Below are 26,549 nucleotides of genomic sequence, written 5' to 3' on the forward strand. Positions count from 1 at the left end.
TGGAAAATCATCCAACAGATGAACTAATATAGTTAATAATTAAATCTCATTTAAATGCTTACAGCATCTTTCAGGAGCAAGGACTAATAAGTATTTGTGAGCTGTATTTTGAGGACCACAGATAGAAATCTGTCTCCTTCTGCAGCAGAGCACAGCAGCTAATTACTGTTTTAATGTTAATAATAGGGCCAGGGCTTCAGCAGCACATACACATTTCTCCCCCCATTTGTTCTGCAGGGAGAGCACTGAGGAGGGGGGAAGGAATCCCCCATCACCACAGTTTTCCTTGGTGCTTTCCCAGAGCTCCTTTGCTTCTGGGATTTGCATCTCAGTGAAGCTGTTCTCTGCTTTTTTCCAGAATGTTCCCCCACTTGGACAAGGTAATTTCAAAAGTCAGTGTGTGCTCCAGCCTGATCGCAGCTTGGTATCCCTTGCAAATTCAAAAAGCACAGATTTCCTGGGAACTGAGTCATTAAGGAATGCCAGTGAGTGCTGCCAGGCCTCTGTGTAATCTCCCTTGATAACTTCCCTCCACCCTGACAGGAGATGTTGATAACCACTCTCTGGGTACAGTTTTCCAGCTGGTGATACCTCCACCAGCTCCTTGTTCCACACAGGCTGTGTTTGAATGTCACCAAGTCAAAAGCTTTGCTGAAGTCAGGATATATGATGTCTGCTCTTTCTCCTCTATTGACAAGGTCTGCTACTCTGTCACAGAAGGAAATTAGACATGATCTATACTTGACATAACCATCTTGGCTGCTGGCTCTTTCTTTTTCACTTCTAGGTGCTTGCACATTGCTTGATTATATATTGATTAAATGAATGCTTATCTGTTTGATTATATAGAAGCTTGTTTGTGTCTTGAATGTGAGGTTGCATTTAAAACCAATGATTTTAATTGCATTTAACCAGACCAGTAGGAAAATTATTGAGGTCATCTCTGAAGATGCAGATTTCCATACCTGCATCTGATGGAATTTGCTCTGTAGTGAGGCTCTGCTCTGATCCTAAAAATTCTTTATTTCTGTCATTTAACTTGACAATTGCTTTCAAAATAAAAGCAAGGGAAATACATACCTTCTCAAAGCACTGGGGTTTCCCAGAGTGATCAAGTTTGCTTTCAGTTAGAGGCATGACAGTGCTGTGCTTCTGTTTCACCTGCATCAGCTTTTTCAGTTCTGTCCTTATTTCATCAGAGGTAGAAAATATTTTATTTGAAGAGCAATCTTAGCAAGTTAAACCAAGCCTGTTCGTTTAAAATCACTTCCCAGCTTACATTTCCCCCAGACAGGTTTTCTGTGAGTCAGAGTATTTTAGGGGGAGACCTGCAGCCCATGTACAGATTGTCTGCGAGCTTGGAAATCCAGCTCGTGCGAGCGGTGACATTGGGAACTCATCCCCTCCACTCCCCGTTGGATGTGAACAAACATTTCACAGCTCATGGCTAAGGATGTAGGATTTGGGGCCCACTCCTTTTGAGTAGAAAGAAAATAGTCCCTCCAAGGCAGGTCTGAGCTGCATTAACCCTGGGTCACTTCTGCTGGCCCCACTCCACTGATCCTGGAAATGCACACAAGAGGTCTTATTCTCCCGCTCTTGCAACCTGACTGTTGAGGCATTTAATTCCTCTTCAGATTATTTTAATCCTATTCATGCTGCTGTAGCAAATGAACTAGGCATTTGTATGCTGGATTCTCATCCTTGGTTCTGGTTGCAGCTGTAGGAAGCGTGAAATGTGATCCAGGAGAGGAGACAGACTAATTGGAAGATTTGCTTATTCCACCCAAGCCTCGGCTTCCTCTCTGTGCTGCTTTTCTTCCTCATCTCTGCACAGAAGAGTCTGAAATCTGAATTACGAGCTTAACAAAAGCAGGGAACTGATTCTTCCTCTCAGGGCTGGTCATTCAGAGCAGCTCCTGTTTTAATATCATTGTAAGAATTTGCTTTTGCATGTTAATTTATACAGGCAGTAGAGTGTGGATTGGAGCAACCTTTGTTTTTAAGGAGGATTTGTTCCAAGAGAAGAGCAGTTGACTTGTGCTCTTCACATAAAATGAAGAAAGGAAAAGATATTTATCCTTCTGAGGTCAAAAAAGGGGGCGTTGAGCAGACAGATGAAAAGCTTTAGCTTGTTGCCAATATTTAAATGCAATACCACTACCTTAGTGTTTCACATCTCAAGTGTCATCTGTTATAGGCCTCATTACCCCAAACGTTAAATGCTGTATCATCTCATTTTCCCTGCTGTAGCTCCCTGCCAAGACTCTTCCATCAGAGTAGGAGGATGGCTTTCTGTCAGAAATGGCAAACCCTACTCCCTTTTGTCACTTCCCTTTGAATTTTTCAGAGCCCTGCTGTGTCTCCCAGGGCTCCTCTGCCCTGCTGGGTTTAGCAATGGTGGCAGCAGGCAGCTGAGACTGCTCATTTGATTTCCCTGTTTCTCTGCTGGCTTTATGGAAGGTGACCAGGCTCAGTACCTCCTCTGCATTTTGAGTACTCTCACACACAGGGATGAAGCAGGCAAGCCAATATTTTTTTCCAGAGTGATCTGTGCTAAAGGAAGACATTACAGAAACAGAAGACTTTTTCTTTTCCTTCAACTTCTCTGTCCTTAGAGAAATGGATTCCAGTTTAGCTCCTTGTGCATTACAAGAAATGCAATTAAGCAGGCTCAGTCTCTGCCACTGTAAGCGCTCCCCAGACATCAGCTGGGCTGGCTGAGGAATGGGGAATAGATTGTGCCCTCAGCTTTTATATACAGAGCAAAAGACAAATGGCACAGCGATAGTAAGGTTCCCAGTGCTGCTGGGAGGAATGGAGAAGCTGGCTTCAGCCCTCTTTTCCCAGCTCCAGGTCCCACCCAAAGGTTCCTGTCACTGTGCTTTAGTGGTGGGCCTGTGGCCTGTGCATTCCCAGCAGTCTCACCCAGAGCTGCCTTCCCAGTGACCCCTGTCTGCAAGGGAGGTGTTTGTGAAACACCCTGGGGATCCACAGGCCAGGAGTGCCCCTGGATGTGGAGAGGATGTGCCCCATGACACCTCCATCCCTGGATCAGCCTGTGCAGAGCAGGTGTAGGTGTTGGGTCAATCTGCCCCACGGAATCATTTAGAAAAGACCTTTAAGGTCATCAAGTCCAACCATAAACCAAACTCTGCCACGTCCCCCACTAAACCATGTCCATAAGTGACCCATCTTCCTGGCTTCTGTCACCTCAGAAAGAGCCTTCCTGACCCAGGACAAGTAGAGGGAGATTTCCTTTTCTGCTTACTCTTCCCTCCACAATTTTGGACTTTGCGTGCTTTTGCCAAGCAGGGGATGATGTCAGGCAACTGGAAGAGAATTGCACCTAAATGGAATGGTCTGGATAGAAAGGCACCTTAGAGATCAGCCAGTTCCATCCCCTGCCATGGGCAGGGTCACTTGCTATTAGACCTGGTGGCTCCAAGCCCCATCTGACATGGCCTTGGACACTTTCAGGGGATGGGACAGCCACAGCTTCTCTGGACAACCTCAGGGCCTCACCACTCTCACAGGGAGGAATTTCTCCCTGAAATCCCATCTATCCCTGCCCTCAGGCAGTTTGAAGCCATTCCCCCTTGTCCTGTTACTCCATGCCCTTGTAAAAAGTCTCTCTCCAACTTTCAAGATGATGAGTTCCAAGAAGGCAACAGACATTTAGGGAAAGAACCCATCTACTTGCAGTGGGAATGTCTGCCTCATAAATGCTGGGTTCTGCTTCCCACGCCCTGAGGGCAGCTCTCACTTTAGTTTCCTTTCTGGTGTCTCGAGCAGTGTTTTTCTGTTTTCTTCCTTTTCTATTTATTTTTAACCAAATGAGGAAGCGCCGTGTCAAACATGGACACGAACCAGCAGAAGTCAGTAAATTCAAAGTGAAGGGTGCAGCTGCATCCCCAGCATCTGCCATGGGCCCTTTTTCACTTCTGCTGCCCAGCGACACACCGGGGCTGACAGTTTGTCAGCCTTCACTTCCCATTCTTGTCCTTCCACTGCTTTGCATGATAATCCAGCCCTTTGCCTCTGACAAAAACAGCCACGTTTTAATTGTGTCCTCTGTAGGAGGAACACCAGTGGCTTTCAGCCTGGGCCTTAACTCTCAGCAGCTTCTCCCCTCATAAACCTTCTAATGTGTAATTAGGAGGGAGCTTTATGGCCCAGCTCTCCTGCTCTGAGAGAGGATGGCTGGTGTTTAAAACCCAAATAACTGACAGCTCTCCAGTCTTGGGTTGTCAGTGGCTGGATTTAGTGGAGCTGGGAGCCTCCCTTGCTGAGTGACAGCTTTATTTGGCGTGGAGACCCCGATTAATGGCCTGTGACACCGGGCTGGCCCACGGGAGCAGAGCAGCTCCTCTCCAACATGGGCTGGACACAGAGTCAGGGCAGAGGTGGCTTCACCTTCCCCTGTCACTCAGATCCTCTCCCCATGCCTGAACCTCAAGCTCCGATGGGACAGAGGCATCGAGGCTGGGAGGTGAAGAGCAAATCTCCCACCAGCAGGAGTTAGGATGGGGCAGGGCTGGGGAAACTGGCAGAAACAAGGAGCAAAGAAAAATCTTTCATTTTTGAGGAGTGCTTGCTTTTCCATCACATGTTTAAGAGGCTGAGTGCCCAGTGAAAGGCCGTGGGGAGTGAAGATGGGGATTGATGTGACTGAAAAGAAAAAGCAAAGCAGCCTCCCTGGGGATGTCCCTCTGAGCCCTGCACCTGAGCCCTGTTTAGTGTTGCAAATTTGCTCTTCCCAGGGATTTCTAAGAGTTAATACCCAGCTGATGTCCCAGCCATGGCACGTGCACCTTTCCTCCCTAAACTGAGCAGAAAATGCTGTGTATGGTACACTAATGATTTTCCACTGAAGTGAAAGGCCAGTCTTTGCCATCACAGGTGACCTTCTAATGAATTCTCTTTCAGCTGAACTTCTAACATTTAGAGCATACCTGGTTTTGAGGATGGGGGGAGAGGTGCACTGAAGGAATTCACAAGTGTGTGTTCAATATTTAATCTCAAAGTTCACTACTGGAATAATGTGATTTTTTAGGTCAGATATATCTGATTGTGATCATTGTTGTCAAAGAGGGGTCTGGATGCTCCAGATGGATATAAGATAAATTAATTGAGGCTCTGGAATTAAAAATCTTGCTGGCCAGGGCTTGGGAAGCCACAGGCTGTGCTGTGCTTAGGGGTCAGCAGTGGGGAAGATGTAGGACATCTGTAGCTGCATCAGCATCTCTCTGGGACCCCATGGATAATGGGCTGGGTCCCATTTTAGAATCATTAAGGTTGGAAAAGCCCTCCAGGATCATTGAGTCCAACCATTAACTCAGTACTGACAGACCTACCCCAAGGAAAAAAAACCAAAGTTTTGACAAAGATTCTTTCAGGGAATGAAAGGGAGATGGGCCAGTGACTATGGCCACCAGCCAGAGCATCTCTGAGTCCCTGTTGGACAGAAATATCTCTGAAGAAACATCCACCAGCATCCTTTGCTGCCCCACACCATCTCCACCATAGCCAAGGGGACAGAGAGGAGGAAATGCAATGCTGACTCTCAGGGGTGGTTTTCCCAGCTTACTGCAAGCTTCACAAAGCACCTAAATTTACACTTCTTGGTCTGCTGGGTTTTCTGCACTGTGCACCCTGATAGGTTTGAGAAAATGAGTGAGAAAGTGTGTGTCTGAACAGTTGAGTTTGTTGTAATGAGTGCTGAACATTCACTTTTATTGTTGCTTTTTCTTCCCCTATTTAAGTGGCTTTGAATGCAAACAAATTGCTTTTCAGACAATTCACAATGGGCTCAAATTCTCTTATTGCTGTTTACAAATGTGTTTATGAAAGCTTAGGCAATTCTAGCAAATATGGCAATATTTTATAGTCGTGAGATGCATCTTCTGAGTATTGGTGGCTGCAACAATCCAACTTTGAAAATGCATCCCTCACTCCACCCTCTTCAGAGAAACTAAATCCCAAACTCCTGTTTTTATTACATTGTAACTTTATGTGGTAAAATAATCTCAGCTTCTATTGCCCTGTAAAAGGGAAGTCAATATTTTATCTCTTGTTTTATAGCCATTGTAATACCCAGCTAATACATAACAATGGTACATTATGATAACTTCATTATAGGCTGATCATGCTGGTGAATAATGTATTGGTCCGAGTTTTAAGCATGGCAGGAAAATTACCTATTTTTATTGTTCTTTGGTGTTTCTCAAATGCAGCTGGAACAATAACAATCCAGCCTGCTTTTTGCATCTGCTGAGACTGCCAATCCTCCTGACCAGAAAAGCTGTGGTTTGGGGCTGTTACTCATTGTGTGTGTCACCAGACGTGCAGCGCGGTGCAAATCACCCAGCCAATATTTACTGGTGCCAAAGCTAAAACATTCACATGGAAATGCACCTGCAGTGTTAATCAATCCATCTTTGCTGCTATTCCCCGTGGCACAGGAGCAGGCTGAGGGCCAGATCTTGCTCTGTTACACCAGCCCAATTCTGGAATGGCTGCAGTGACTCCAATTAGGTTACACTCAGGTAAAGGCAAAGCAAATGAGAACAGATTCCTGCCTCCCACTGCAGCAGCAGAACGAGTCACAGAGGGTAACAGTGCTGGCTCCTGCTTTATTGTTACCTTGATAACACCTCGAGCTACAGAAGTCCTGCTGCTGTCGAGCTGCACAGAGCAGACGACTGTCTTTCAAAGCAGGCAGCTCCCACACTGAAGTTGTGTCTGTGGAGAGGTTATCATCCTATTCTCACTGCTCTGGGACATGGAGAGAAAAATAGATATTGTTGGAACAGCTTTGATAGCTAAAAGTAAAAGCCCAATGGGATGCTTGTGAGGTCAGGTCTGTGAGAGCTATGCTGGGTAGGAGAGCTGAGGGTTTGGCCCCATGTGTAGACAGAGACTCCCTTTTCTCAGCAGAAATGCTGGGCACCAATTTTTACTGGGAAGTTAATCAGTCAGATTAATGTTTGACTCCTGCCCTCAAAACTTTTGAGTAGTATTTTTAATTATAGTTGGTTTTGTTGCTGCTGGTACCAGCATCCATCTCACTGAAAGTTCATTCCATTGTAGCCAGGTGAATGTGAGGTTACAGGTGAGGGAATGGTGCCTGGTCAGGATGTGAATCAGGATTAATGTCATTATGGCTGTGGAGAGCCAAGATTACCCTACTGAAACATTCCCATCAGAATGGCATTGTGCTTCTAACAATTTCAACAGCTTTATAAAAATAAACAAAACTCATTTCTGTTTAAAACTGCAGAGCACAGAGTGCAGCACCAGCTCTGTGCCATGCAAAGCACTCATCACTGTTGCTGTCATGGAGCAAGCAGCACTCCAGTGACACCAGTCCCCTGGCTCCACAGAGACTCCCAGGACTTATATTAGTCCAAACCTCACTCGAGTGCTTCAACAACAAAGCAAATTTTGCAGTGTAAAAGGCAAGTAGAACCTTTGTGATCAGGACCCGTTAATGTTGCCTTTGGTTTATGTGATCTGTCAAATGACAGATGTGCTGATGGGTGACCTTACCCAGTCAGGAGGGAGTGGCAGCTGCTCCAGCCAGCTCAGGTCTCTGTGGGTGCTGCTGCCGATTTTAGAGACCTCTTCCATCTGGGCTATGAAAAGCTCCCATCCTGAATTAATGCATTCATAGATGGGGCTTGCAGGGCATCCTGACATTTGTGTGTACCACAGGGCAGCCTCCAGGTGAGTGTGTCCCTGCCTGTGGCTTCAGCACACCACTGGTGACATTGGTGACAACCTCTCTCACTGAGCAGGTGGGAGTGCCAGGGCACACAGCTGATGCCATTTCTGTCCTTGCTGCTCTCCTAGATGAAGGACTCTGGGATATGTTTGTGAAGGACATCCCTCGCAGCGCCACCTCCTACACAGTGGGCCTGGACCAACTCAGACAAGGAGTCACCTACGAATTCCGGGTGGTGGCTGTCAACGAGTTTGGCTATGGAGAGCCAAGTGTTCCTTCTGTGGCTGTATCAGGTAATCATGGATTTTTTTTTTTTAAAGTCTTTTTTGATGGAATTTCCTGAGGCTGAGGGAGAAGTGCGGGAAAAGAAACAAATCAGACTCTCTAGTTGCAGCAAATAATCAAAGGCGGCTTTTTTCACTTGTTTTAGGATAAAACTGGAGTAATACAGTGGTGAATTAGGGTTTGAAATTACAGTGTGTTTGATTCTCAAGAGGAAAAAAGTGCATGTGCCATTTTTAAACTTGATAAAGAACCTACTCGGAATGTTTATGTCAGATCTCTTGTCATAAGACTAATTTGTAGAGTCTGCAATTTGTTTGCTTTTTCTCCATTCTCAGTCTGTTTTTTGTTTGCTCTGCTTTCTATTTTATTTTTTTTACTCTGGACTCTGATAAACATGTTCTGTGTTACTTTGTCTTTAGCTCCCACAAATACAGAAGTGTAGCTTCACATTATTCCTGACAATCCTTTGTGCTGGCAGTCCTGCTCCAGTGTGATGCCTCTACCAGAACAGCTCATTTGTGATGCTCTGGGGCTCTTCCCACTCTCCCTGCTCTCTGTGCTTACTCCCAGTAACAGGGCTATGAACTAAACATGCTTCCCAAATCTTTGTGAGCAGCCCAGCCCTCTGGTTTTCTGAAGGGGCTTGAATACCTTGAAAATCAAATTCCTGTCAGCTTGCCTGGGCTGGGCAGCTGGAGTGCCTTGGCCTGTAGTGAGGTGAGAGACCTTGCCCTTGGGAAGGCTTTGCTGGGTCTCCTCTTCCCCTGCTCTACTCCAGGTTGCTTTTGAGCCATTGGTTTCATCCTTGCTGTGTCAGCAAAGACAAGGGGAATAAAAGAACCTGATAAAGCGGCTTTGTGATTCAAAATTCTGGAGAGTCCCGAGAAGCTGGCAGTGCTCCAGTATCTGGAGTGGCTTTTATCTCTTTGCTGCTCCAGTGAAAGGCATGAACACCATTCAACAACTCCCCAGCAGGCAGGAGAAGCAAGTGCTGCTCTCGCCATTGCGGCTGCTGCGCTTGTCCTGACACAATTAACCACTTACCCCGGGAGAGCTTCCATGGATTTCACTGAGAGTGCTACCCCTGCTTTTCTGCTTCAGCACAAGGGCATGGACAACCCACTTCAAACACCAAGAGTCAGTGTTTTTCCTGTCTGGGGTTTCAGAGAGGCTGTAACACAGTGCAAAGGACCAGCAATCATGTCAGTCTTTCCTTTGCTCGAAGACATTATTCCTCTGAAGCAGGGCATGCATCTCCTTGTGATGCTTTCTATAAATAAACTGCTTGTTTGTAAGTTCTCCACTTGAACAGAACTATTTAATTCGCTTCCTTTTGATGCTTCAATGTTCCTCTCAAATTGCTGCATGAAAGTAAGAGGCTTCCATTGAGATTCACAGTCATAAAAGTATAAAGCATTTTAGGCTGGCCACTTCAGCTGGCACAGGGAGGTATAAATTGCCCTGAATCTGCTCATCCCAGCATGGCTTGTGCAGTTTGTCTCTAGGATTTTATTGGCCTGGACTGGCCTCCTAGCAAAGAAGGAGTGTGGCTGTTTTTCCCTGCTGCAGAATACCCAGTGATCTGGAACAAATGTGAGCTCGTATCGTTGGGCGTAAAACAGACTTTTATTCACATCCAGGGTTGGGACAGTCAGGGAAAGAGGGTTTGGTGATAGTGAGGGGTTGAGTTGTTCTCCTGGCATCACCCATTCCTGCCAGGTGGTGTTCCACCTTAAGGACGACAGGGAAATTATGTACACTGCTGGCTCATGCTCAGAAGCTGCACTTTTTCCCAAAGCTGAGGGAGCTCAAGGGAGGACAAAGAGAATATCACTGCAAGAAAACAACAATACTTATTACTTTAAACCAAGACTGGCAAGGTAACTCCAGAAAGGGGAAGTTGGTGTCATTTTGTGTTTCCACTTGAGGTCAAATGGGGTGAAATGACCTGAGACTGCACAAAATCCAGGCAATTGAATTGATATCCCTGTGCTGCACATCAGGCTTGGCTCAGTGGATGGAGAAGTGATATAGAGTAGCAGTGAATATTGGAAGTTGGAGTTAATGGAGGCACTGAAAGATGCTGAACCAAGTGTGCTTTGTTCCCTGGCACTAGCTGTATTTTTCAAAGAGCCACTGAACAGCATTTTGGCAAGGTAAGCCTCCCAAAAAGTAGAATAATCATGGGTCATGGCACGTGTATTAGTGGTTTCCTTGACCCAGGAGTGCTAAGCCTGCCGTGGTCAATAAATGTAGGTGTGCAGAGCTGTGGGAAGAAACCTGCCTCTCTTCTCCTGGTGATAACTTAGGTAAGGGCCTCTGGAGCCGCTCCAGGGGTATGAAAGGTGCTTGTAGAGATGGAACTGGTTGTAGACAAGCTGTGGCTGCCCCATCCCTGGAAACGTCCAAGGCCAGCTTGGACAGGGCTGGGAGCAACCTGGGATAGAGGAAGATGTCCCTGCCCATGGCAGGGGGTGGCACTGGATGAGCTTTAAGGTCCCTCCCAACACAAACCATCCTGGGATTCTGGCTTGGAGCTGTGATATGCTCCTGTTCTCTGCCATCCTAGAAGGGTCAGCAAGCCCCTTGAGAGTCTGAACCCCCCCTCTCCTGAGCACCATTGCAGAGTCACCATTCCCTGTGGGAAACAAGAGAAAATTTTAAAGGGGCATAAAGAGGAACTGTTATTTGTTTTTTGCTCTTTCAGCACAAACAGAAGCCCCTTTCTATGAGGAGTGGTGGTTTCTGCTGGTGATGGCTCTCTCAAGCCTCATCCTCATCCTGCTGGTGGTGTTTGCATTGGTCCTGCATGGCCAGAGCAAGAAGTACAAGAACTGCAACGGAGGTAAGGCATCATCTCTGTGCTGTGCATAAGTCTCAAAAGCTGTGGGAATCAGAGATGCCTTGCCTTTGAACCTCTGATTTCCTCAGCAGGGACTGTATTTAGAGCTATTTTGCTTGGCAGAAGACTTGGAACTTTTTGCTGTCTGGTTTGGTAGAAATGGCTTTTGCCCCTAGCTACACTGGATCAGGGTTTGGACACTGACCAGCCACGGGCTCAGACAGGACAGACTCTGGAAGTCCCAGGGACTGCAGTAAAAGCCAAGGAGTCTGGGTCAAACACTTGGCAGATAAGGAATAAATAGGAAATTAGCTGAGCCTTTGTTTAACTTTGGCATAAATCCCTGAAAGAAGGGGAGAAGGAGAAAGATTCTGCTTTTCCATGGCTGTACCAGTGAGGATATTCTAAATCTCTCTGTGTGAGGACTACATCACAATTCCTTTGTATTGAGTGCCCTGCATCTCCCATTCCATCCCTAAGTCAAGCTGCAGTTGCTGGGCTGGGAGCCAAGCAGCCAGGAGGTGTCTTGGTTATCTGGACCAGTTAGATTTTAACATATAGTGAGCATGAAGCTTTGAATTTTCCTTTAGTGATGATTTTTACCAGTCTCCTTTCTTGAAAGGAAACAAGAGTTACCTGCTCTGTAACTTGGAATGTCAAATAGTCCCCTTTAAAAAGCCTCATTCTTGAGCTCTGAATATTGTTTTTACCTTTTCTTCTCCCTACATGATAAAGCCCTGGCAGGGTTGTTCACATGTGTATTTCTCTGATAGCCTCCTCCACCTGCAGCAGGAAATTTCTCTGATGCCAGGAGGTGCCAGAAAAGGTACATTAATGAAAAGGATCAGGTGGATGGGTCTCTGCACTACCTGTTCTTAGGGATTAATGTAATGAAGTCTTCCAGGCAGTATTTAGTAATTCAGTCCCAAAGTGAAGATCTTCTCTTTCTTTGTAATTCACTTCTAACAAGTGTTAGAAATCAGATTTCAGTCCCATGAGATATAAGATGTATGAATACCGTGGCATTTTGCCAAGTTAATACTATTATATATTTGTATGCACAGCTCATAGGAAATCTCTCATCTTCTTAGTTTTACTGTGTTTGGGGGACAGACATGAAAAGGCAGGTCTGACCTGTGCTGTCAGATATCCGTGTTCACAGAGCCTTAATGCAGCACTGAAATTGAAGCTGAGGATAAAGCACCTGCCTGCTGCAAAGTGGCAGCCAGCCCTTCTCCCTGGGACACAGGCTCAGCTCACACCTTTGGGATGACAAAGGATGAGCACAGGAGAGAACAAGCTCCTGCTAGATTTGATCACAAGAAATAATATACTGGCTGTATTTTCCTTCTTCTTCCCATCCCGTGCTTGTTCCTGCCTTACATTGTCTGGTGATTTCTCCATACCTGATCCCCATTTCAGCTGTGGCATGGTTTTCCCATTTGCTATCCACTTGCCCTTCCTCTTGCCTTTTTTCTCTCTTCTAGTCTTCTTTCTCTAGTTTTACTTTCTCTTGCTTTACTCCAATCAGAGTGGAATGGGATTCACAGCACCTGATTTAGGACATCTTCAGTAGCCACCTAAATTAGTTATCGGGTTTCTATTTATAGTCAAAAATCAAGAATAAGCACTTTTGAAGCACAGTTTATCTGTGCTATTTTAGATTCTTGTCTCTGAATGAAATCCATCCATCCATCCATGACTCCCTTCTCCTCTTTTGGCTTCCTTTGCCCCTTCACTTTCCTGATACACTCCTTGCTTTCACTCTGTTCTCACTTGCCAGGAGAAAAAGTAAAGAGAATTTCAAATAATTAATGATGTCATAAACCAGAAAGAAGGACAAACAGAAAAAGGACAAGGACTCCTGCAGTACAATTTGGGGGAAAAATGTTTTTATTTCAGCTGAACATTTCATTTCCTGGCTCCAGGTAAAACCATCTCCAACGTGGAAGAGTCAGTCACCCTGGACAACGGAGGCTTCACTGCTCTGGAGCTCAACAGCAGACACCTGAACATCAAGAGCACCTTCTCAAAGAAGAATGGAACCAGGTAAAAAGCTGGGAATGCTGTGCTTTTGGAATGTCTTTTTTCTAGCTTCAAGCACTGCTAAGGAGGCAAAAGGGAGAGACTGAAGAATCCAGAGAGGATTTAAACACCCAAGTCTCTGCTTCAAGCTGTGATTCTGGCTTCTAAGCATGATTTCATTAATTTCAGGGGAATAACAACATCCCAGTCACTCATCCCTTGCATTTCCTAGGTCACCTCCTCGGCCAAGCCCAGGGGGGCTGCACTACTCTGATGAGGATATCTGCAACAAGTACAACGGGGCTGTGCTGACCGAGGGCTTGGGCCTCAATGAGAAGCCCCTGGAAGTGTCAGAGTCAGAGGTAAGGATTTCCCTCTGCCTCACATTGCACAGACACCACAGATAATCATTTCCATGCTGAATCCTGGCAAGTCTTTGAAGTCCCAGTCCCATATCTGCAACATGCTGTGCGGTCACTGTCTGTCTTAGGGATTTTAAAAGGTTCAATTCACCAGGCTGTTTGCATCACATCTTAAAATAAAAATATCAAAGGGAAGATTGACAAGCAGGACCCAGCCAGGGCAGATTCCAGACTTGGCCTTGGCAGATATTCAGTTTGCCAGTCAGGTAGAAGGATAAGTGCAATCAGTCAGACAGTGAGTGCTGACCTCTCTGGAAGGATCTGCACACCCCCTTCTGTCTGTGGGCTGCAAACTTGGAGCACTTTTGGGAAAACACACATGTGCTACAAAATAACCAGCTACTGTCTTCTGGGTGAGGTTAAAGGTGAGATGTGCTTTGGACTGTTGCACTGACTGCAGTGTGAAATGTGGCTTGCAGTTTCACAGCTTCAGCACACCCCACCAGTCAGAAGAGTGACCTGAGTGGTGACAGCCACTGCCTTGGTTACAGAGGGAGGAGGTGGGGAGTGAGTAACTTGCCAGGGAGCCACATGGTCACGGCTGTGAGGGCCCAGCATTCAGCTCTCTGATCACCCCAGCCTTGCCTGTAGACTGCTCTCCACAGAAGGTGGGTGCTTGCCAGCATTATCCATCTGGCAGGGCTCCATCTTGTGTTCCACATTCCTTGTTAGAAGGAAGACAATGCTTGCTGTCTGTGAAAGTCCAGCAGTGGCCATGGGTGAATAGACAGACTTCAAAGGAGATCCAGAAAGGTAAATCTGTCTCTAAAATCAGATGCTGTCAGCTGAGATCCTGATGAATCCGAACTGACAGCGCAAGAAGCGAGCAGTGGGCCAAACCATGCCAAACCTGACCCTTCCAGCAAGAAAATATCACGGGCAGCAAGTCGTGAAAGAAGATGACAGTTTTCATCTGTAGCTTTTCTGCACCTGCAGCTACAGCTGCTTTTCCTGGCTACCTAGCTCTCACCTCCTGCTAATTACCACCGACAGCCTGCTGCTTTGTGCTGCCCTGTGGCCGACCCGTCGAGCAGGCAGCTTTCCTTGGTGCAGCTCAAGCTGCTGTCTCTGCAATGCTCCAGCATTACCCTCCAGATTAAACCCACAGTGCTTTGGTCATGTCACTGTAACAACCCAGCATTAAACCTGTCATTAAAACAGTTTGCTGAGCATGATCGTGAATTTAGCACTGGCACCTTTTGACATTAATTTCAATGTCCCGTGTGGTATTTCCTGGTGATGTGCAGAAGTCTCCTTGCAGGGTGTCATTATGCCTTCCATATGCACTGTTTGTACAGCAGAGAATGAAGTGATTTTTGGGGTTTTTTTTCTCAGGCTATTGATATTGTTTATTTACTGTTTTATTGCTGTCGAGCCTGAAGGTCTCAGTTGAGATTCTGGTGTTTTTGTGAATGTGGGTGTGCACGTGAGTTTGTGCATAAAATATGCCCCTGTTTTTCCTTGGGGCTTGGAGATGCACTCTGCCTGTATAATGTCTTTGATGCTTGTTTGGGGTTTTTTGTAGTGGGGAGTGTTTTTAGTCATGAAATGTTAATATGCTCCCAGTAGAGGTAGCAGTAGGAGATGCTGCCTTTTGATCAGCCTGAAAATGCTGTTTATGTTGGCAGGTGCAAACAGGAGGTGAGGGTGGGTTGGGGCAGAGGTGGGCATAGATGACTGACCACTCTCTTTTCAAGTATTCCTGTACCTATTAGCTCTTCCTGTTTGTCTTTTATTTTCTTTTCGTTTCTGTTCTCAGAGGAGATCGTAACAGACAAGCTCTGTTTTCTGAGAGTTTCAGATTTTCCATCTGTCTTAGCAGGGAGAAACATTTGCCATTAGATGAAGAGTCAAAGACATCTTTTCATGTGAGAGTTCTACCCAGGTTTGGTCCTCTGCAGCAGAGGGTCCTGATGCTGTTTTCCTCTAATACATCTGTGTGTGGGTCTCAAATTTCACTTAATGTGATGCACATCAGGGCAGGCAGGGACAAAATCTGTGCCTTTGCCTTCAATCCACTTGTCACTGTGTTACTGCTGAGTATTATGCCTGTTGCCTGAGGTGTCAAGATTTTATATGGAAAAGAAGGAAGCTCACTGGCTTCGAGTCTCCTGGGGTTTGCTGAACATGAAGAACTCTTGGGCTGACTGACTGCACTTAAAACACAGCTGCCTGGGAGCGTTCTTCCAAGCTCCCTCCTGGAGGGGAGAGACACACAGAAACAAAGAGGAAATCAAGTAGGACTCTTAATATTCATAAATCAAGTGGTGAACTTACTCCATGTCATGAAAGCCAAGCACCAGTCCTGTTAATGAGGTTAAAGAAGTTTAATTGGCAGGTACGGAGCAGGAGACTGCTATGAGTGTAAATTCTAAATGATTAATAATAATAGGCTTTTAGTTAATGAGACAAGTGGACAAGGCTCTGGACAGATAATCTGAAAAAATTTGGTGTTCACCGTGTATAGAACTCTGATGATGTACCTGCAGTGTCATCCAGCCAAGGAAGAGCAGGAGGAGAGGGGAGGCTGGTGCACATTTGTGTGTTCTCATGTGTCCTTGTGGTCTCCCAAAAACTGTTTCCAGGAGAAAATACTCTCACAGGTTGCACACATTATCAGTCAGTGCTGGATGCTCTGGCCTTCCCACTGCTGTCTGCAATATGACTGGCTTTGGCTTTCTCAGCTCTGTGGGAAGATATTCATTTCCACTTAACACTTCAGAGGAAACAGGGTTTAACTTGTTTCCAGTAAAGCTCTCCAGTGATTTTGACAAGTTGGGCACTGTGTGGAAACCAGCTGCAGGTGACACATATAATAAGAGTGGGTTCCCATGTCCAGAGAAATATTTTGCATACTGGGTTACCTTGTCTCTTTTACAGCATATTTATTTCAGGCCAACAAAAAAAAAAAAAATCCTGCTGTTATCTACATTTTTAGAAGTAATCTTATAAGGCTGTTTCTTTTGTAGTCACTTAAAAGGATAACTGGAACTATTATCAAATGTATTATCACATTTCCCACTGACTAAGCCAGCCAACTCTGGTGGCTGACTTGCCTCTGAGCAGCATTCATGCATTTTATGCTATGAAAAATATACCTAAATAGCCTCTCATTTTCTGTATTTGTTGTTTCATAGGCATCCATGCACCTTTGGTTGACAGTGTGTAATGTCACCACACACCCAATCACGCTCCTGCCTATGGAGGTTTCCAAGGTAACACTGCCACAGTCGCAGGGAGAGGAGAAAACTGAAAACAAAGCAAAAAGCCCTGCAGCATTTCTATTTACTCAATAGTTTAAAAACCACTAAAGAGTAATCCTTTAGTATAAGCTGTCTGTATTGTCATGCTAAACAGGTTTATCTCACTTCTCCTTGATTTTCATCGGGCTGTGGAATGCCAGTTTAGAGCATTACTTGCTGATAAGGGTGGTTACGGGAGTCTTGCTGGGAGCAGACCTTAGGAGATACTTCAGAAACACGGATAAAACAGTCACTTCCTACCTGTCCTGAAAGAAATACAAAAAACCTGTTGTTTCAACACTAACAAGCAGGTTATCCTTTCCAGCATCAGTCTGAATGATGGTGAAAGGGTAAAGTTATGCAGCTCTAAATGCTTCATGACAGTCTTTCCTTCTGAAAGACCCTGGCCTTACTTACACCAAATTATTGTTCCCTTTCAGTTGGCATAATGAACTAATTAGTGGACAAATTATCAGCAGGTGGTATTATTTTAAATTCCCTCTTCCAGTTCATAGCAAATCTGAGCACACCGTATTTCAAACAGTAGCAGCTCATCTTAAAGTGTTCCCAGGATTTCTCCTCTTTATTATGTTGACTTCTGGCAATGTTGAAAGAACTTGGCTTAAGAACAGAAATTATATTAGCTTTGTGAGTGAGTGTTTTTTTTGCTTGTGATGGACAGAGCTCGAGTGGCTGCATTAGTACTATTACAGCTATAAAGTCATGTCACGTGCTTCTTTGCATTTCTCCTTAGGGCTTCCAGCTTTTAGTTGGCTTTATCCAACCCCACAGATCCTCTGTTTCTGTGGGGGCATCAGGAAGATTCAAAAAGAGCCACTAGAAGTTTGTGGGAGTTCTTTTGTTCCTCATGCTTATGCCACCTCAGCTCAGCTATGATGCCTCTGTTCAGCAGGGCTCTGTTTCCTTGTTGGGTGGCTGAGAGTGTCTGAGTCTGTAAAAGTGATGGTGGGCTGGGGAAGGAGTCAGAGGCCATGGGAAAGCAGTGCCTCCTGCCTTTGGTAGAGAGAGCACATCCGCAGGAGCTGGAGGAGCTCACACCTCTGGGTGCTGCTGCTGCTGAGCAATCCTGTCTCTGCTCAGGATACAGAGACTTTTCTTCCATGTCATCCTCAGCTTCCCTGGCATTTACCTTAAAATTGCACTATGGACACAGAGCATCATGTTTGGAGACTGATGCAGAGTGCAATAACTTGTTTTCTGCTGAGGACAGAGGGAACCAGGGTTTGGGGATCTTTTGGTGAAATTGGCTGTGTCTGCAGCTGAGGACCAGCCTGAGCTTCTGATGCCAGACCCTGCCATGCTGCCACATCTGCAGCCATCCATGGCACTCCTGCTGGAGCCCCTTGCAAAAACAGACAGGGCAGTGCTGGCAGGATGTTCCTGGAAGCAGTGCCAAGACTCTGGAGCTGCTCTCTGCACCCAATGGCTGTGAAGTAGTCCAGATCTGGGGATATTCCAGGAATGCTGCAAAAACCACCTGTTCAGGAAGGTCTTTGGAGGGAGTCGGGTGTTGGCTTCCCAAGCCTGGCAGCTGGTGCAAAGGAGTGTTTTTCTAGGAGACAGGCTTGCTGTGTTCCTTCTGGAATAATTATGAAATGCTGGTAGGGCTTTGTTGTATTAGTAATTACTTGTCAAGGCACCTGAAGCTTTTCATTCTTAAAAATCAAACAGTACATAATTCCTGAAGAGCCAAAGCCTGGGTAATAGTGGAGGGGAAGTTTTGCAAAGCTGTAAAGAGCTGCTTTGCTCACTTTTGGAAAGCACTGGGAAAATTTTCTCAGCTCTGTCCATCACCCTCTGTGCTGGAAAATGGGCATGGAATAGTATTGAAGCAGCTACCTAAGCAAAGAAGGGGGATGATGGATGCTGTGCCCTTTTCAAATGATGGTTCACAAGGCATTTGAGGATTGTTCTTCAGAGACCATTAAAAAGGAGCTTTAGAGGAGGAAAGACAAGTTTCATGGCAGGCAGGATCAAGAAGGATGTGTGTTTGCTGGGTGGTGTCATAGATCAGAACCACACCAACCTTTTGAAACTAATTGCAGCAAAGAACAGTGATGAGCTGCACTTACCTGTCTCTCTTGCGTGTCTTAGGCAGCTCCTACTTTGATATTTAATTGCCTCTAGAATTGGCAATGCAGATTATTGAGTGGGGGGAGGGAAAGGAATAAAGCTTTTGCATGGTCTAGTTGGAGATTTTGAGGAAAGGCATGAGACCTGGAAATGCCTGAGTCAGTGTTTGTGTGCTGGATGGGATGGGGCTGTTACTGGTGGGAGCATCAGTGGGAACAGAAGGAAAACGTGCTCTGAGACTCCAGGGCTGAGGCTTTGCCGTGGTCTCTGCGCTCAGCAGAGATGTACAAGCCCTCTGTGATTCTTCCAGCTGCATCCCAGCAGCAGCACTTCAGAGGAGGGGCAGATGCACAGAGCTTATCTGGTTACATCTCAATAGAGCTGCTGCTTGATAGGAGCTTTGAAGCTCTCCAGCCACCGTGCATAAATGTTTCAGGGGTAGGATCCGCTCTGAGAGCAGAGCTGGGTCTGACTCATCCCAAGGAAGCAGCCCCTCCTGCCTGGCAGTTCTTCTTTCCCAGATTTTGCATTCTCTTTCTTCTGTCCCCGCTGGTTGTGTACCTTGTACCACCCATAATCAGCTGGAACATGCAAATTGTGCTATTTGCCTGTAAAAAAGTCTGATTTTACTTAACTTCCTTCCAGTTATAAAACTAATTTTCAATACTTAACACCCAGAGTCCTGTGCAGGTGGCTTGGGCTGGCCACACCAAACATTGGCCTGGCTAACCCAGAGTGTTTGTGTGGAAGGCATCCCTGCTGTCCTTCCATCAGAAGAGAGATACTCAGTTGCAATTGCAATATTTCTGATTGTGATTGAAAGCTGTTGGTTTCACGGTGACCTCTCTACACTTCCTGCATCTTGTGCCCAAGCAGGAGCTCCTGGCTGCCCCTGCACCGTTCTGCAGGGAATTAGAAGGAATTTCTCTGTCACTTATCATCAGGGGACTCTCCCTCTAGCAGCAAAGTCTGGCTAAAGCAGAGCACAGTGCTTTTCCACAGCACAGCCTGTACCACACTTGGACGGCCATCCCTCTTACCTTAACATTACAGCTTTAGTCAGCTGGTGATGCTAAGCTTGCCTCCCATTTTTCTGCGAGCACAACAGGCTAAAAAAATCATCAATGCTAATGACCGATTATTTAATTCTATTTTTCCCGATGCCCCAGGTCACTGACTCGGATTACGAGGATGAGTTACCCAAGCACTCCTTTGTGAACCATTACATGAGCGACCCCACCTACTACAACTCCTGGAAGCGGCAGCAGAAAGGGGTGAAGCAGCACCCGGCGTCCTACAGATACGAGGAGTGCACGGGCAGCGAGGCAGAGCCCTATTTCCAGACTGTCATCACGACACAGAGCTCAGGAGGGGTGTACACCCCCACGGGACAGCCCGCGCCCGGCTCCCGGACTCCAGTGACAGGATTCTCGTCCTTTGTCTGAGCGGGGCTGGGGACACGGCGGGACAGCCGCAGTGACCGCGTGTGCGTGGCCGGGGTGCTGAACTGTGGGGGACCTCTCGTATCAGGGTAGAAACGGATGGGAACACACCTGAGGCTGGGTTGGTGGTGTTTTGGTTGGTTTTTGGTTTGGTTTTTTTTTTTTTTTTTTCTTTCTGAAGACAATCAACTCTATAAAAACACGGAGCTGAACTAGCTGAACCTTTGTTTAAGAAAACAAAAAGAAAAAAAAGGAATTCTGAACAGTGATGATTTTAACCACTTGTGAATAGTAGGGGTTTTTTAACCGCTTTTTGTAACACTGCTTCAGGAAGCAGCTCCCATGCCCTTCTCCTTCCCTCTTTCTTTCTCTCCCCTCCTCCTGTCCCACTGCTCCCAAACAAGCAGGTGAATTCCCTAGATGCAATGAGTGACTCTGTGATGTGATTTGAAGAGAAAACATAAAACCTCCCAGGCTCCTTTTTCCCTACTCTTTTTTATTTTCTTTTTCCCTTCTTTTTAATTTTTCTCTGTCATCAAAGTTGAGTAGTAGAACATAGAAAATGGACACATTTTTAGGTGAAAAGCAGGCACCTCTCTTCTCCTCGCTGCTCCACACATTAGGAGCACTGGCTGATCAATGTAGGCTCAGATGTGTCACTGTGTCTGCTCTAAGCTCACTACTGGTGTATTTATATTGAATTACTGACCTGCTTTTCTTTCTTCTTCAAATGGGACCTGCTGCATTCTTTAAATATTCCAACTCCAGGGCCTTTGGAAGAGGAGATGGCTCAAAAGAGCACTGTAGGCAGTGGTGGGTGAAGCAAGTGGGAAGAATTCAGATGTAAGGTCAGTTTATTTTTGGTGTGGCTCTAATGCTCCTTGTGGACTGCGTGTACTGTTTGAGTCAGTCATTTTTTAAAAGTCAGAGGACACAACCCAGCAAGCCAGAGGAATTTTTGAATTAAAATTGCAGTGACAACCTAGAGAGTTTACTAATTGATGAGGGTTTTGATCATCAGAGTTACCATGCCCTGCAAACAGAAGTTGAACATCCTTTCTCACCCAGACTCTGCAGTTCTGTTTATTGGTCTGTAAAAAAGTACACAGTGGCAGGGTTTGTTTGATTTTATTTTTTTAGTACAAAGACACACCACACAGACTGGGTGAGTTTTGGTGTCCACAGGTGCCTTTTATTGATTCTGCAGCTTCATATCTGGGTGAAGCAAAAAAGTGTCTCCAAATAAAGCTAACCAGGTTTTTCAGGCATTGAGGTCATGAATTACCTTGTGCACCTTTACAGCCTGCTCTGTGCACTTGAACCTACAGCCTTTGGAAAAAAAAGAGGAGACTTTTAGTTTATTTTTCATCTTTTTGTACAGCTCACTTTTTGTTTTCTTCTTTTCTATCCTTTTCCTGAGTCTGTCATGTTTAGTAGCAAGTTGTTTACTCACAAGGAAGTTGTCAGGCATTGAAAGAACCCAAGTAGCAACAGTCCTGGGTCACCAGACTTTTTATCATAAGAGTCTGAAAGGTGGATTTGGAAGTAGGAGAGTCCTTGCCACGTCAGGATCTGGCATTTCCTTCCAGGTGGATAAGCCAGGAAAATTGGTGCTTGCTTGGTCCTGTCAAGGCTCATGCGGGCGTTGCTGCCACAGAAAATTGTCCCTGTCCTCTCAAGGGGTGTGGGACATCTGTGGCAGGGGGAGGTGGTGTCTTCAGAGCAGGTTGTTGAAATCAGGCTCCCCAGAGGCCTGGTTGGGAGTATCCTGGTGGCACCTCACCAGAACTGCTGGGGTCCAAGGGCCAGCTCAGCCTTGCTGTCACCTTTCAGTGCCCCTTGGACAGGGCAAACTATCTCAGAACTGCTTTTACTCTTGGGCACTGCCTCTGAGCACTGCTGCTCTTGGTGCATGCACACTCTGCATAGCTTTGGCACTGGATTGCTGTTCCTCTCCAAAGGTTCCAGGAAGAAATAGTTCAAAACCAAAAACTCCAGTGGGTGTGTTTAAGGGCTTTTGAGTTTGGGATAATGATCTGCGGCTCATTAGATGGCAAGGGACTCGCAAAGACACGGCTGAGCCAAAACCCTGTGAGTCATCTCCCTCTCTGCACCTGGGTAGGATGTGTGTGGGATGGAGATGGGGCTCCAAAGAGGATGACTTGGAGTGTGCTGTGAAGAGGAATGCAAAGCAAACAAAAAACCCACTGCCTTCTGTGCACTTTGACTGTTCTCTTAAGCCATATGGACTTTGCTTTAATTACTGAACTGCCAAAATTTGTTTTCAGTCTGTGATTTTTGTTTCTTAGACAAAATTATCCACGTGACTTTCTGATTTGTTTTCCTTTTCCTTTGCCATTTTCTTCATCAGATTACATATTTTAGACATGTTGTTTTTATACATTTGACACAGCAATGCAATTGCTCTTGGAATTTTAACAGCCCTTATCCAACAGGTGTAAGAAGTAGTGCTGCAGGAGGAGCCCTCCAAGGAGCACTGAGGACTTTAGGCATGTAAATTAGTAGGAAGTAGATGGAACACTGAAGACTTTGCTCCAAAGGAAAGCATAGTGTAACTCCACATCTCCTGAAGATTGCCTTACACTTGGTGTAAGGTGCAGTTACTCCCTGGGGTTGATCTGATACCACGTTGAGAAAAAAAAACCAAGAAAACCATGGGGAATAAAGGAAATGGACTTCGTGGCCACTGCTCTGCTGAAGGGACAACATGGGGAGCAGCACAATCTATACAAAGCGAGGAGAAGAAACTGCTCCTTTTTTCTCAGAACCAGCTGCAACTAAAAAGCCTGAGCTTGCTGAGGACCTGCTGAGTTGGCTGTGTAGCTCTTTTCTTCTGACTGCTGTTGAATAACAGGTTAGGTGTGATTCCTTTAGGACCTGTTGATCCCAACAAAGGTGTTTCTGTTACATTCTCGTCCATACTGTTGTCACTCTTGGTTATGTTGTGTTCAGGCTTTTCTGACACTTGGGTTTATTTTCGATAGGCAGTTGCAGAGTGAGGAGGTGCAGTGCCCTGCCCAGCCCTCAGCTGAGCACAGGATGTGTTTTCTGCTGTGCAGGATCGTGTGTAGCTCCATGTGTGATGCCTCCACCTTCTTGCTAACACGCTCAACTTGTAAAATATGGTTAATAGGTAGGCTTTATTTTCTTCACATATCAGGGAAATTGTTTTATCTGGAAGGAAATACTCCATCAGTTAGGAAGAAAGCTCTATTTCATTGCTGCAATCTTTGGAAATTGCAGCCTTGAAATACAACTTTTAAACATTAGTTGTCATGTTACAGTAACTTCACCATTGAATTCGTTTCCATTTCCATCTTCCTGTTTAGAATAGTCTTGAAAAATGAAGGCTTATGTTTAAAATGCCTTCTCAGGATATTTTATTTTTATTTATTTATTTCCCTTCCCCTGTTTCTCAGTTCTCTTGGTGACTGCTACTGAAAAATAAAAGCAGCAACATGAAATGACCAAGGAAGACATTTCAGGGAATGGTTTAATAGGAGCTTGTTTTTCATGCAATAGCCATAACAATATCCAGTCTCCTGCAGGTAAAATGTGCCCAAGTCTTCACCCCCTGCAGGGCTGAGGTGACAGCAGTCACCACTGTCAGCAATGCCCCCAGCCCCAGACCTCAAGTTGTCCCTGTCATTAATCAAGTGCAAAAGTGCACACATGAAAGGAGCTGTGCTGTTCCAGCCCACTCTGAGTAGAGCATTTTATCCCCCTCAAAATCCATGTCACACGTGGTGTGTCCCCACCACGGCCCACTCCCTTGGGTGGAGTATTTTCCATTCCTGCCTTTTAATGCTCTGATGTTTGGGCAGGGCCAGCGCTGTGCAGGTACAAATGGCAGTGGTGACAAGGGACAGGAGAGGGCACTCCTTTGCTTTCATCAGTGACAGTCTCTTATTCCCTGCCCTGAGAGTCACTCATGGACTGCGTTCATGGGGAGGGCAGGGAGAGGTGAGAGCAAAGGCTTTCATCAGCAGTTACTAAAGGAATCACACTTTGGCCAGTGATCCCACTTTTGGGAGCAGTTGGTGTGACTGGAGAGAAGATAAATACACAGACAAAAAACTAATCTATTATTCAAATTACTCTTTTCCCTCTTCATTTTGAATGTTAAAACCAGTGATGTTTTACAGATGGGCCAAGATCTCATTTTTCTTCTTTAAACCGAGGTCTCTGCCAGAAGCTGTGTAGCATTTGTTTGGACTAAATATCTTGACACAGGGATGCATTTACTATCCTTGCCGTTGCTTCCCTCAAGAAATCCATTGGGTCATCCAAAGATTATCTAATCTGCTTTCCAAAAAGGGAGGAGAAATATTTATACATACAGAGTACTGGTGTCTTCTTCCACACATTGCTTTCAGATATACAGGACAAGTTGTTGGAGAAAAATCCTTTTAGAAAAGGAATTTATCAGAAACTTTAAAAGAAAGCAAACAACCACATAAGAAAGATAACCTCTGGCAGAGGCATTAGAAGTCTTGAAGTCCAGAAGCCTGTGATGTGTAAGAGCGACCAAGATGCCAAGACCTCCTTGCTGATCTCCTGTACCAGTAGCAGCAAGAAGGACACACGCAATGAGGGGTGATGTTTGGAAAGGAAGAACCACAGAGCTGCTGGGACATGGGCAGCTTGTACTGCAGACAGCTCCACTCAGCCTGGAGTTCCTGCTAGATCAGTCACATTCCTTAGGTTGCTTTTATAGGTTGTTGCCAGTACATGTGGAATCCACACGTTGTCAAGGTGTTCCTAGAAGCTACGAGGTTACAGGAGGTGAGGAAAGGTTTGTTGTGTGGTGTTCAAACAAAGCCACACCTGTGATGATGTGGTCCTACAAAACCCATTGAAACCTCGTTATGGAAACCACCCTTGAATCAGGAGCATGCTCACCCCAATACTGAGCACGATGGGCCTGAAATGGCTCCACCTGACGAGTCATAAAATCCCAGAGTGGTTTGAGTTGGAAGAGATCTTAAGAATCACCTTGTTTGAACCCCCCTGCCATGGGCAAGGACACCTTCCACTATGACCAGGTTGCTCCAAGCCCCATCCAACCTGGCCTTGGACACTTCCAGTCCCTTCTGTTCTTTGTATTTCTGTATTCCTTTTGTCCTCCCCCTGCCTTCCCAGAAAAAGAAAGCTGCCTTGCACTTTGTGCAGGTGTAGAGTCTGCCGTGCTGACAGCAGAGAACCACAATGGATAAGCACACACGTGACACCTGGGACAGGTGAGATTTGTTTGAACAAGGAGTGAAGTACCATTAGCACTTGAGATTCAAGCTCTGACTCAGAATTTTATCTTCTCAAAGCTGCCACTTGCCCACTTTAAATGGCCTTGGGGCCTCAAGACTTGACAGGAAATTCATTATTTCAATGCTGTTTAATCACTGTGCACTTTCTTGGGGCTTGAATCACTGGATACAGAGACAGGATTGGGGTTACAGAGCTTTATATCAAGGTGTTTTCCCATTTGTCTCCAATTCACTAGATTTGAGAATTTCTGCTACCACTGAATGGTGGCATTCTGCAGGTGGGAAGTACCACCAGGGCTCCCTTGGATGTCATTTCGCCCCTGGGCCATGCTGGGGCCTGTCAGTGCAGTGGGAGCTCTCAGGTAACAGAAAGGTGCAAGAACCCCATATTCTGGGGAGATTGGAGCTGGTCACTTTGCCTCTTTGGGCTGGAGTCCATCCTCTGATTTGGTATCTGCTGTCAGCTATGGGGTAGGACCACCTCACACAGCTGTGTCTGAGCTACCCTTCAGTGTACTCCGGTTATCAGATCATTGCTTTTAATTCAGTGTCTCCTTGGAGATTTGCCCTGGATTTTTGTTCCACACCTCTTGTTAGCCTCACCTTCACCACTCCACTATTTTATATGAGAAAGTTACTTCTTCTTTTGCAAACTTGCTTCTGATTAAAAGAACCCTTTTGGAAACATCTGTGTCCTTGGTACATTTGTTCTATAGAAGGGGAAAAAAGGATTTTTCCAGACTCTTCTGTTGCTCAAGAAGTTTCTGGGTGCCTTGCCAACATGCTCATGAGTTAACAGCTCAGGACACTGAGAATGTAACATGGACTGAAATTCCTCACTGTTTGCTCTGGACTGTAAAATCTTACAACCCCTGCTGCTTCTCAGCAAAGCTGACACTCTCAAATAGTTTCCACACAAAATTTGATCAGTCTTAAATATTTTATTATTTTGCAGCAGTAAACTTCCTCAGATCCTTAGTACAGGAGAGTCAAAACCCACTCAGAAACAGAACATCGTGAGGCCAAGATTTTTTATGCCTTTGTCCTCTTGGCAGCAGAGTTGTAGCAGTTGTTAATCAGTTCCCACAAATGTGCAGATGTTGGGGAGGCAGGATGAGATCCCAGCTAAGGAAAATCAGGGCAGCTCTGTTATTCCAGGGTGGTTGGTTGTGCTTTTCACCCACTG

The 26,549-nt window shown here is 45.7% G+C and overlaps 1 protein-coding gene across 3 annotated transcripts in view; it reads left to right on the forward strand.

Moving 5' to 3' along the window:
* The window catches only part of SDK1 (sidekick cell adhesion molecule 1), a 390,039-nt gene extending 363,991 nt beyond the window's left edge, over positions 1-26,048 (forward strand). For all 3 annotated transcript variants that reach the window (XM_059862197.1, XM_059862198.1, XM_059862199.1), the window contains 5 exons: positions 7,855-8,019; positions 10,719-10,856; positions 12,782-12,902; positions 13,111-13,240; positions 19,806-26,048. In XM_059862197.1, coding sequence (XP_059718180.1) covers positions 7,855-8,019; positions 10,719-10,856; positions 12,782-12,902; positions 13,111-13,240; positions 19,806-20,081 — 830 coding nt within the window. In that variant the 3' untranslated portion in view covers positions 20,082-26,048. The remainder of the gene's footprint in view (positions 1-7,854; positions 8,020-10,718; positions 10,857-12,781; positions 12,903-13,110; positions 13,241-19,805) is intronic.
* Positions 26,049-26,549: the final 501 nt, after the last annotated feature.

The sequence above is a fragment of the Haemorhous mexicanus genome, chromosome 17 (assembly GCF_027477595.1).
Source record: "Haemorhous mexicanus isolate bHaeMex1 chromosome 17, bHaeMex1.pri, whole genome shotgun sequence".
NCBI classification, from domain to species: Eukaryota; Metazoa; Chordata; class Aves; order Passeriformes; family Fringillidae; genus Haemorhous; species Haemorhous mexicanus.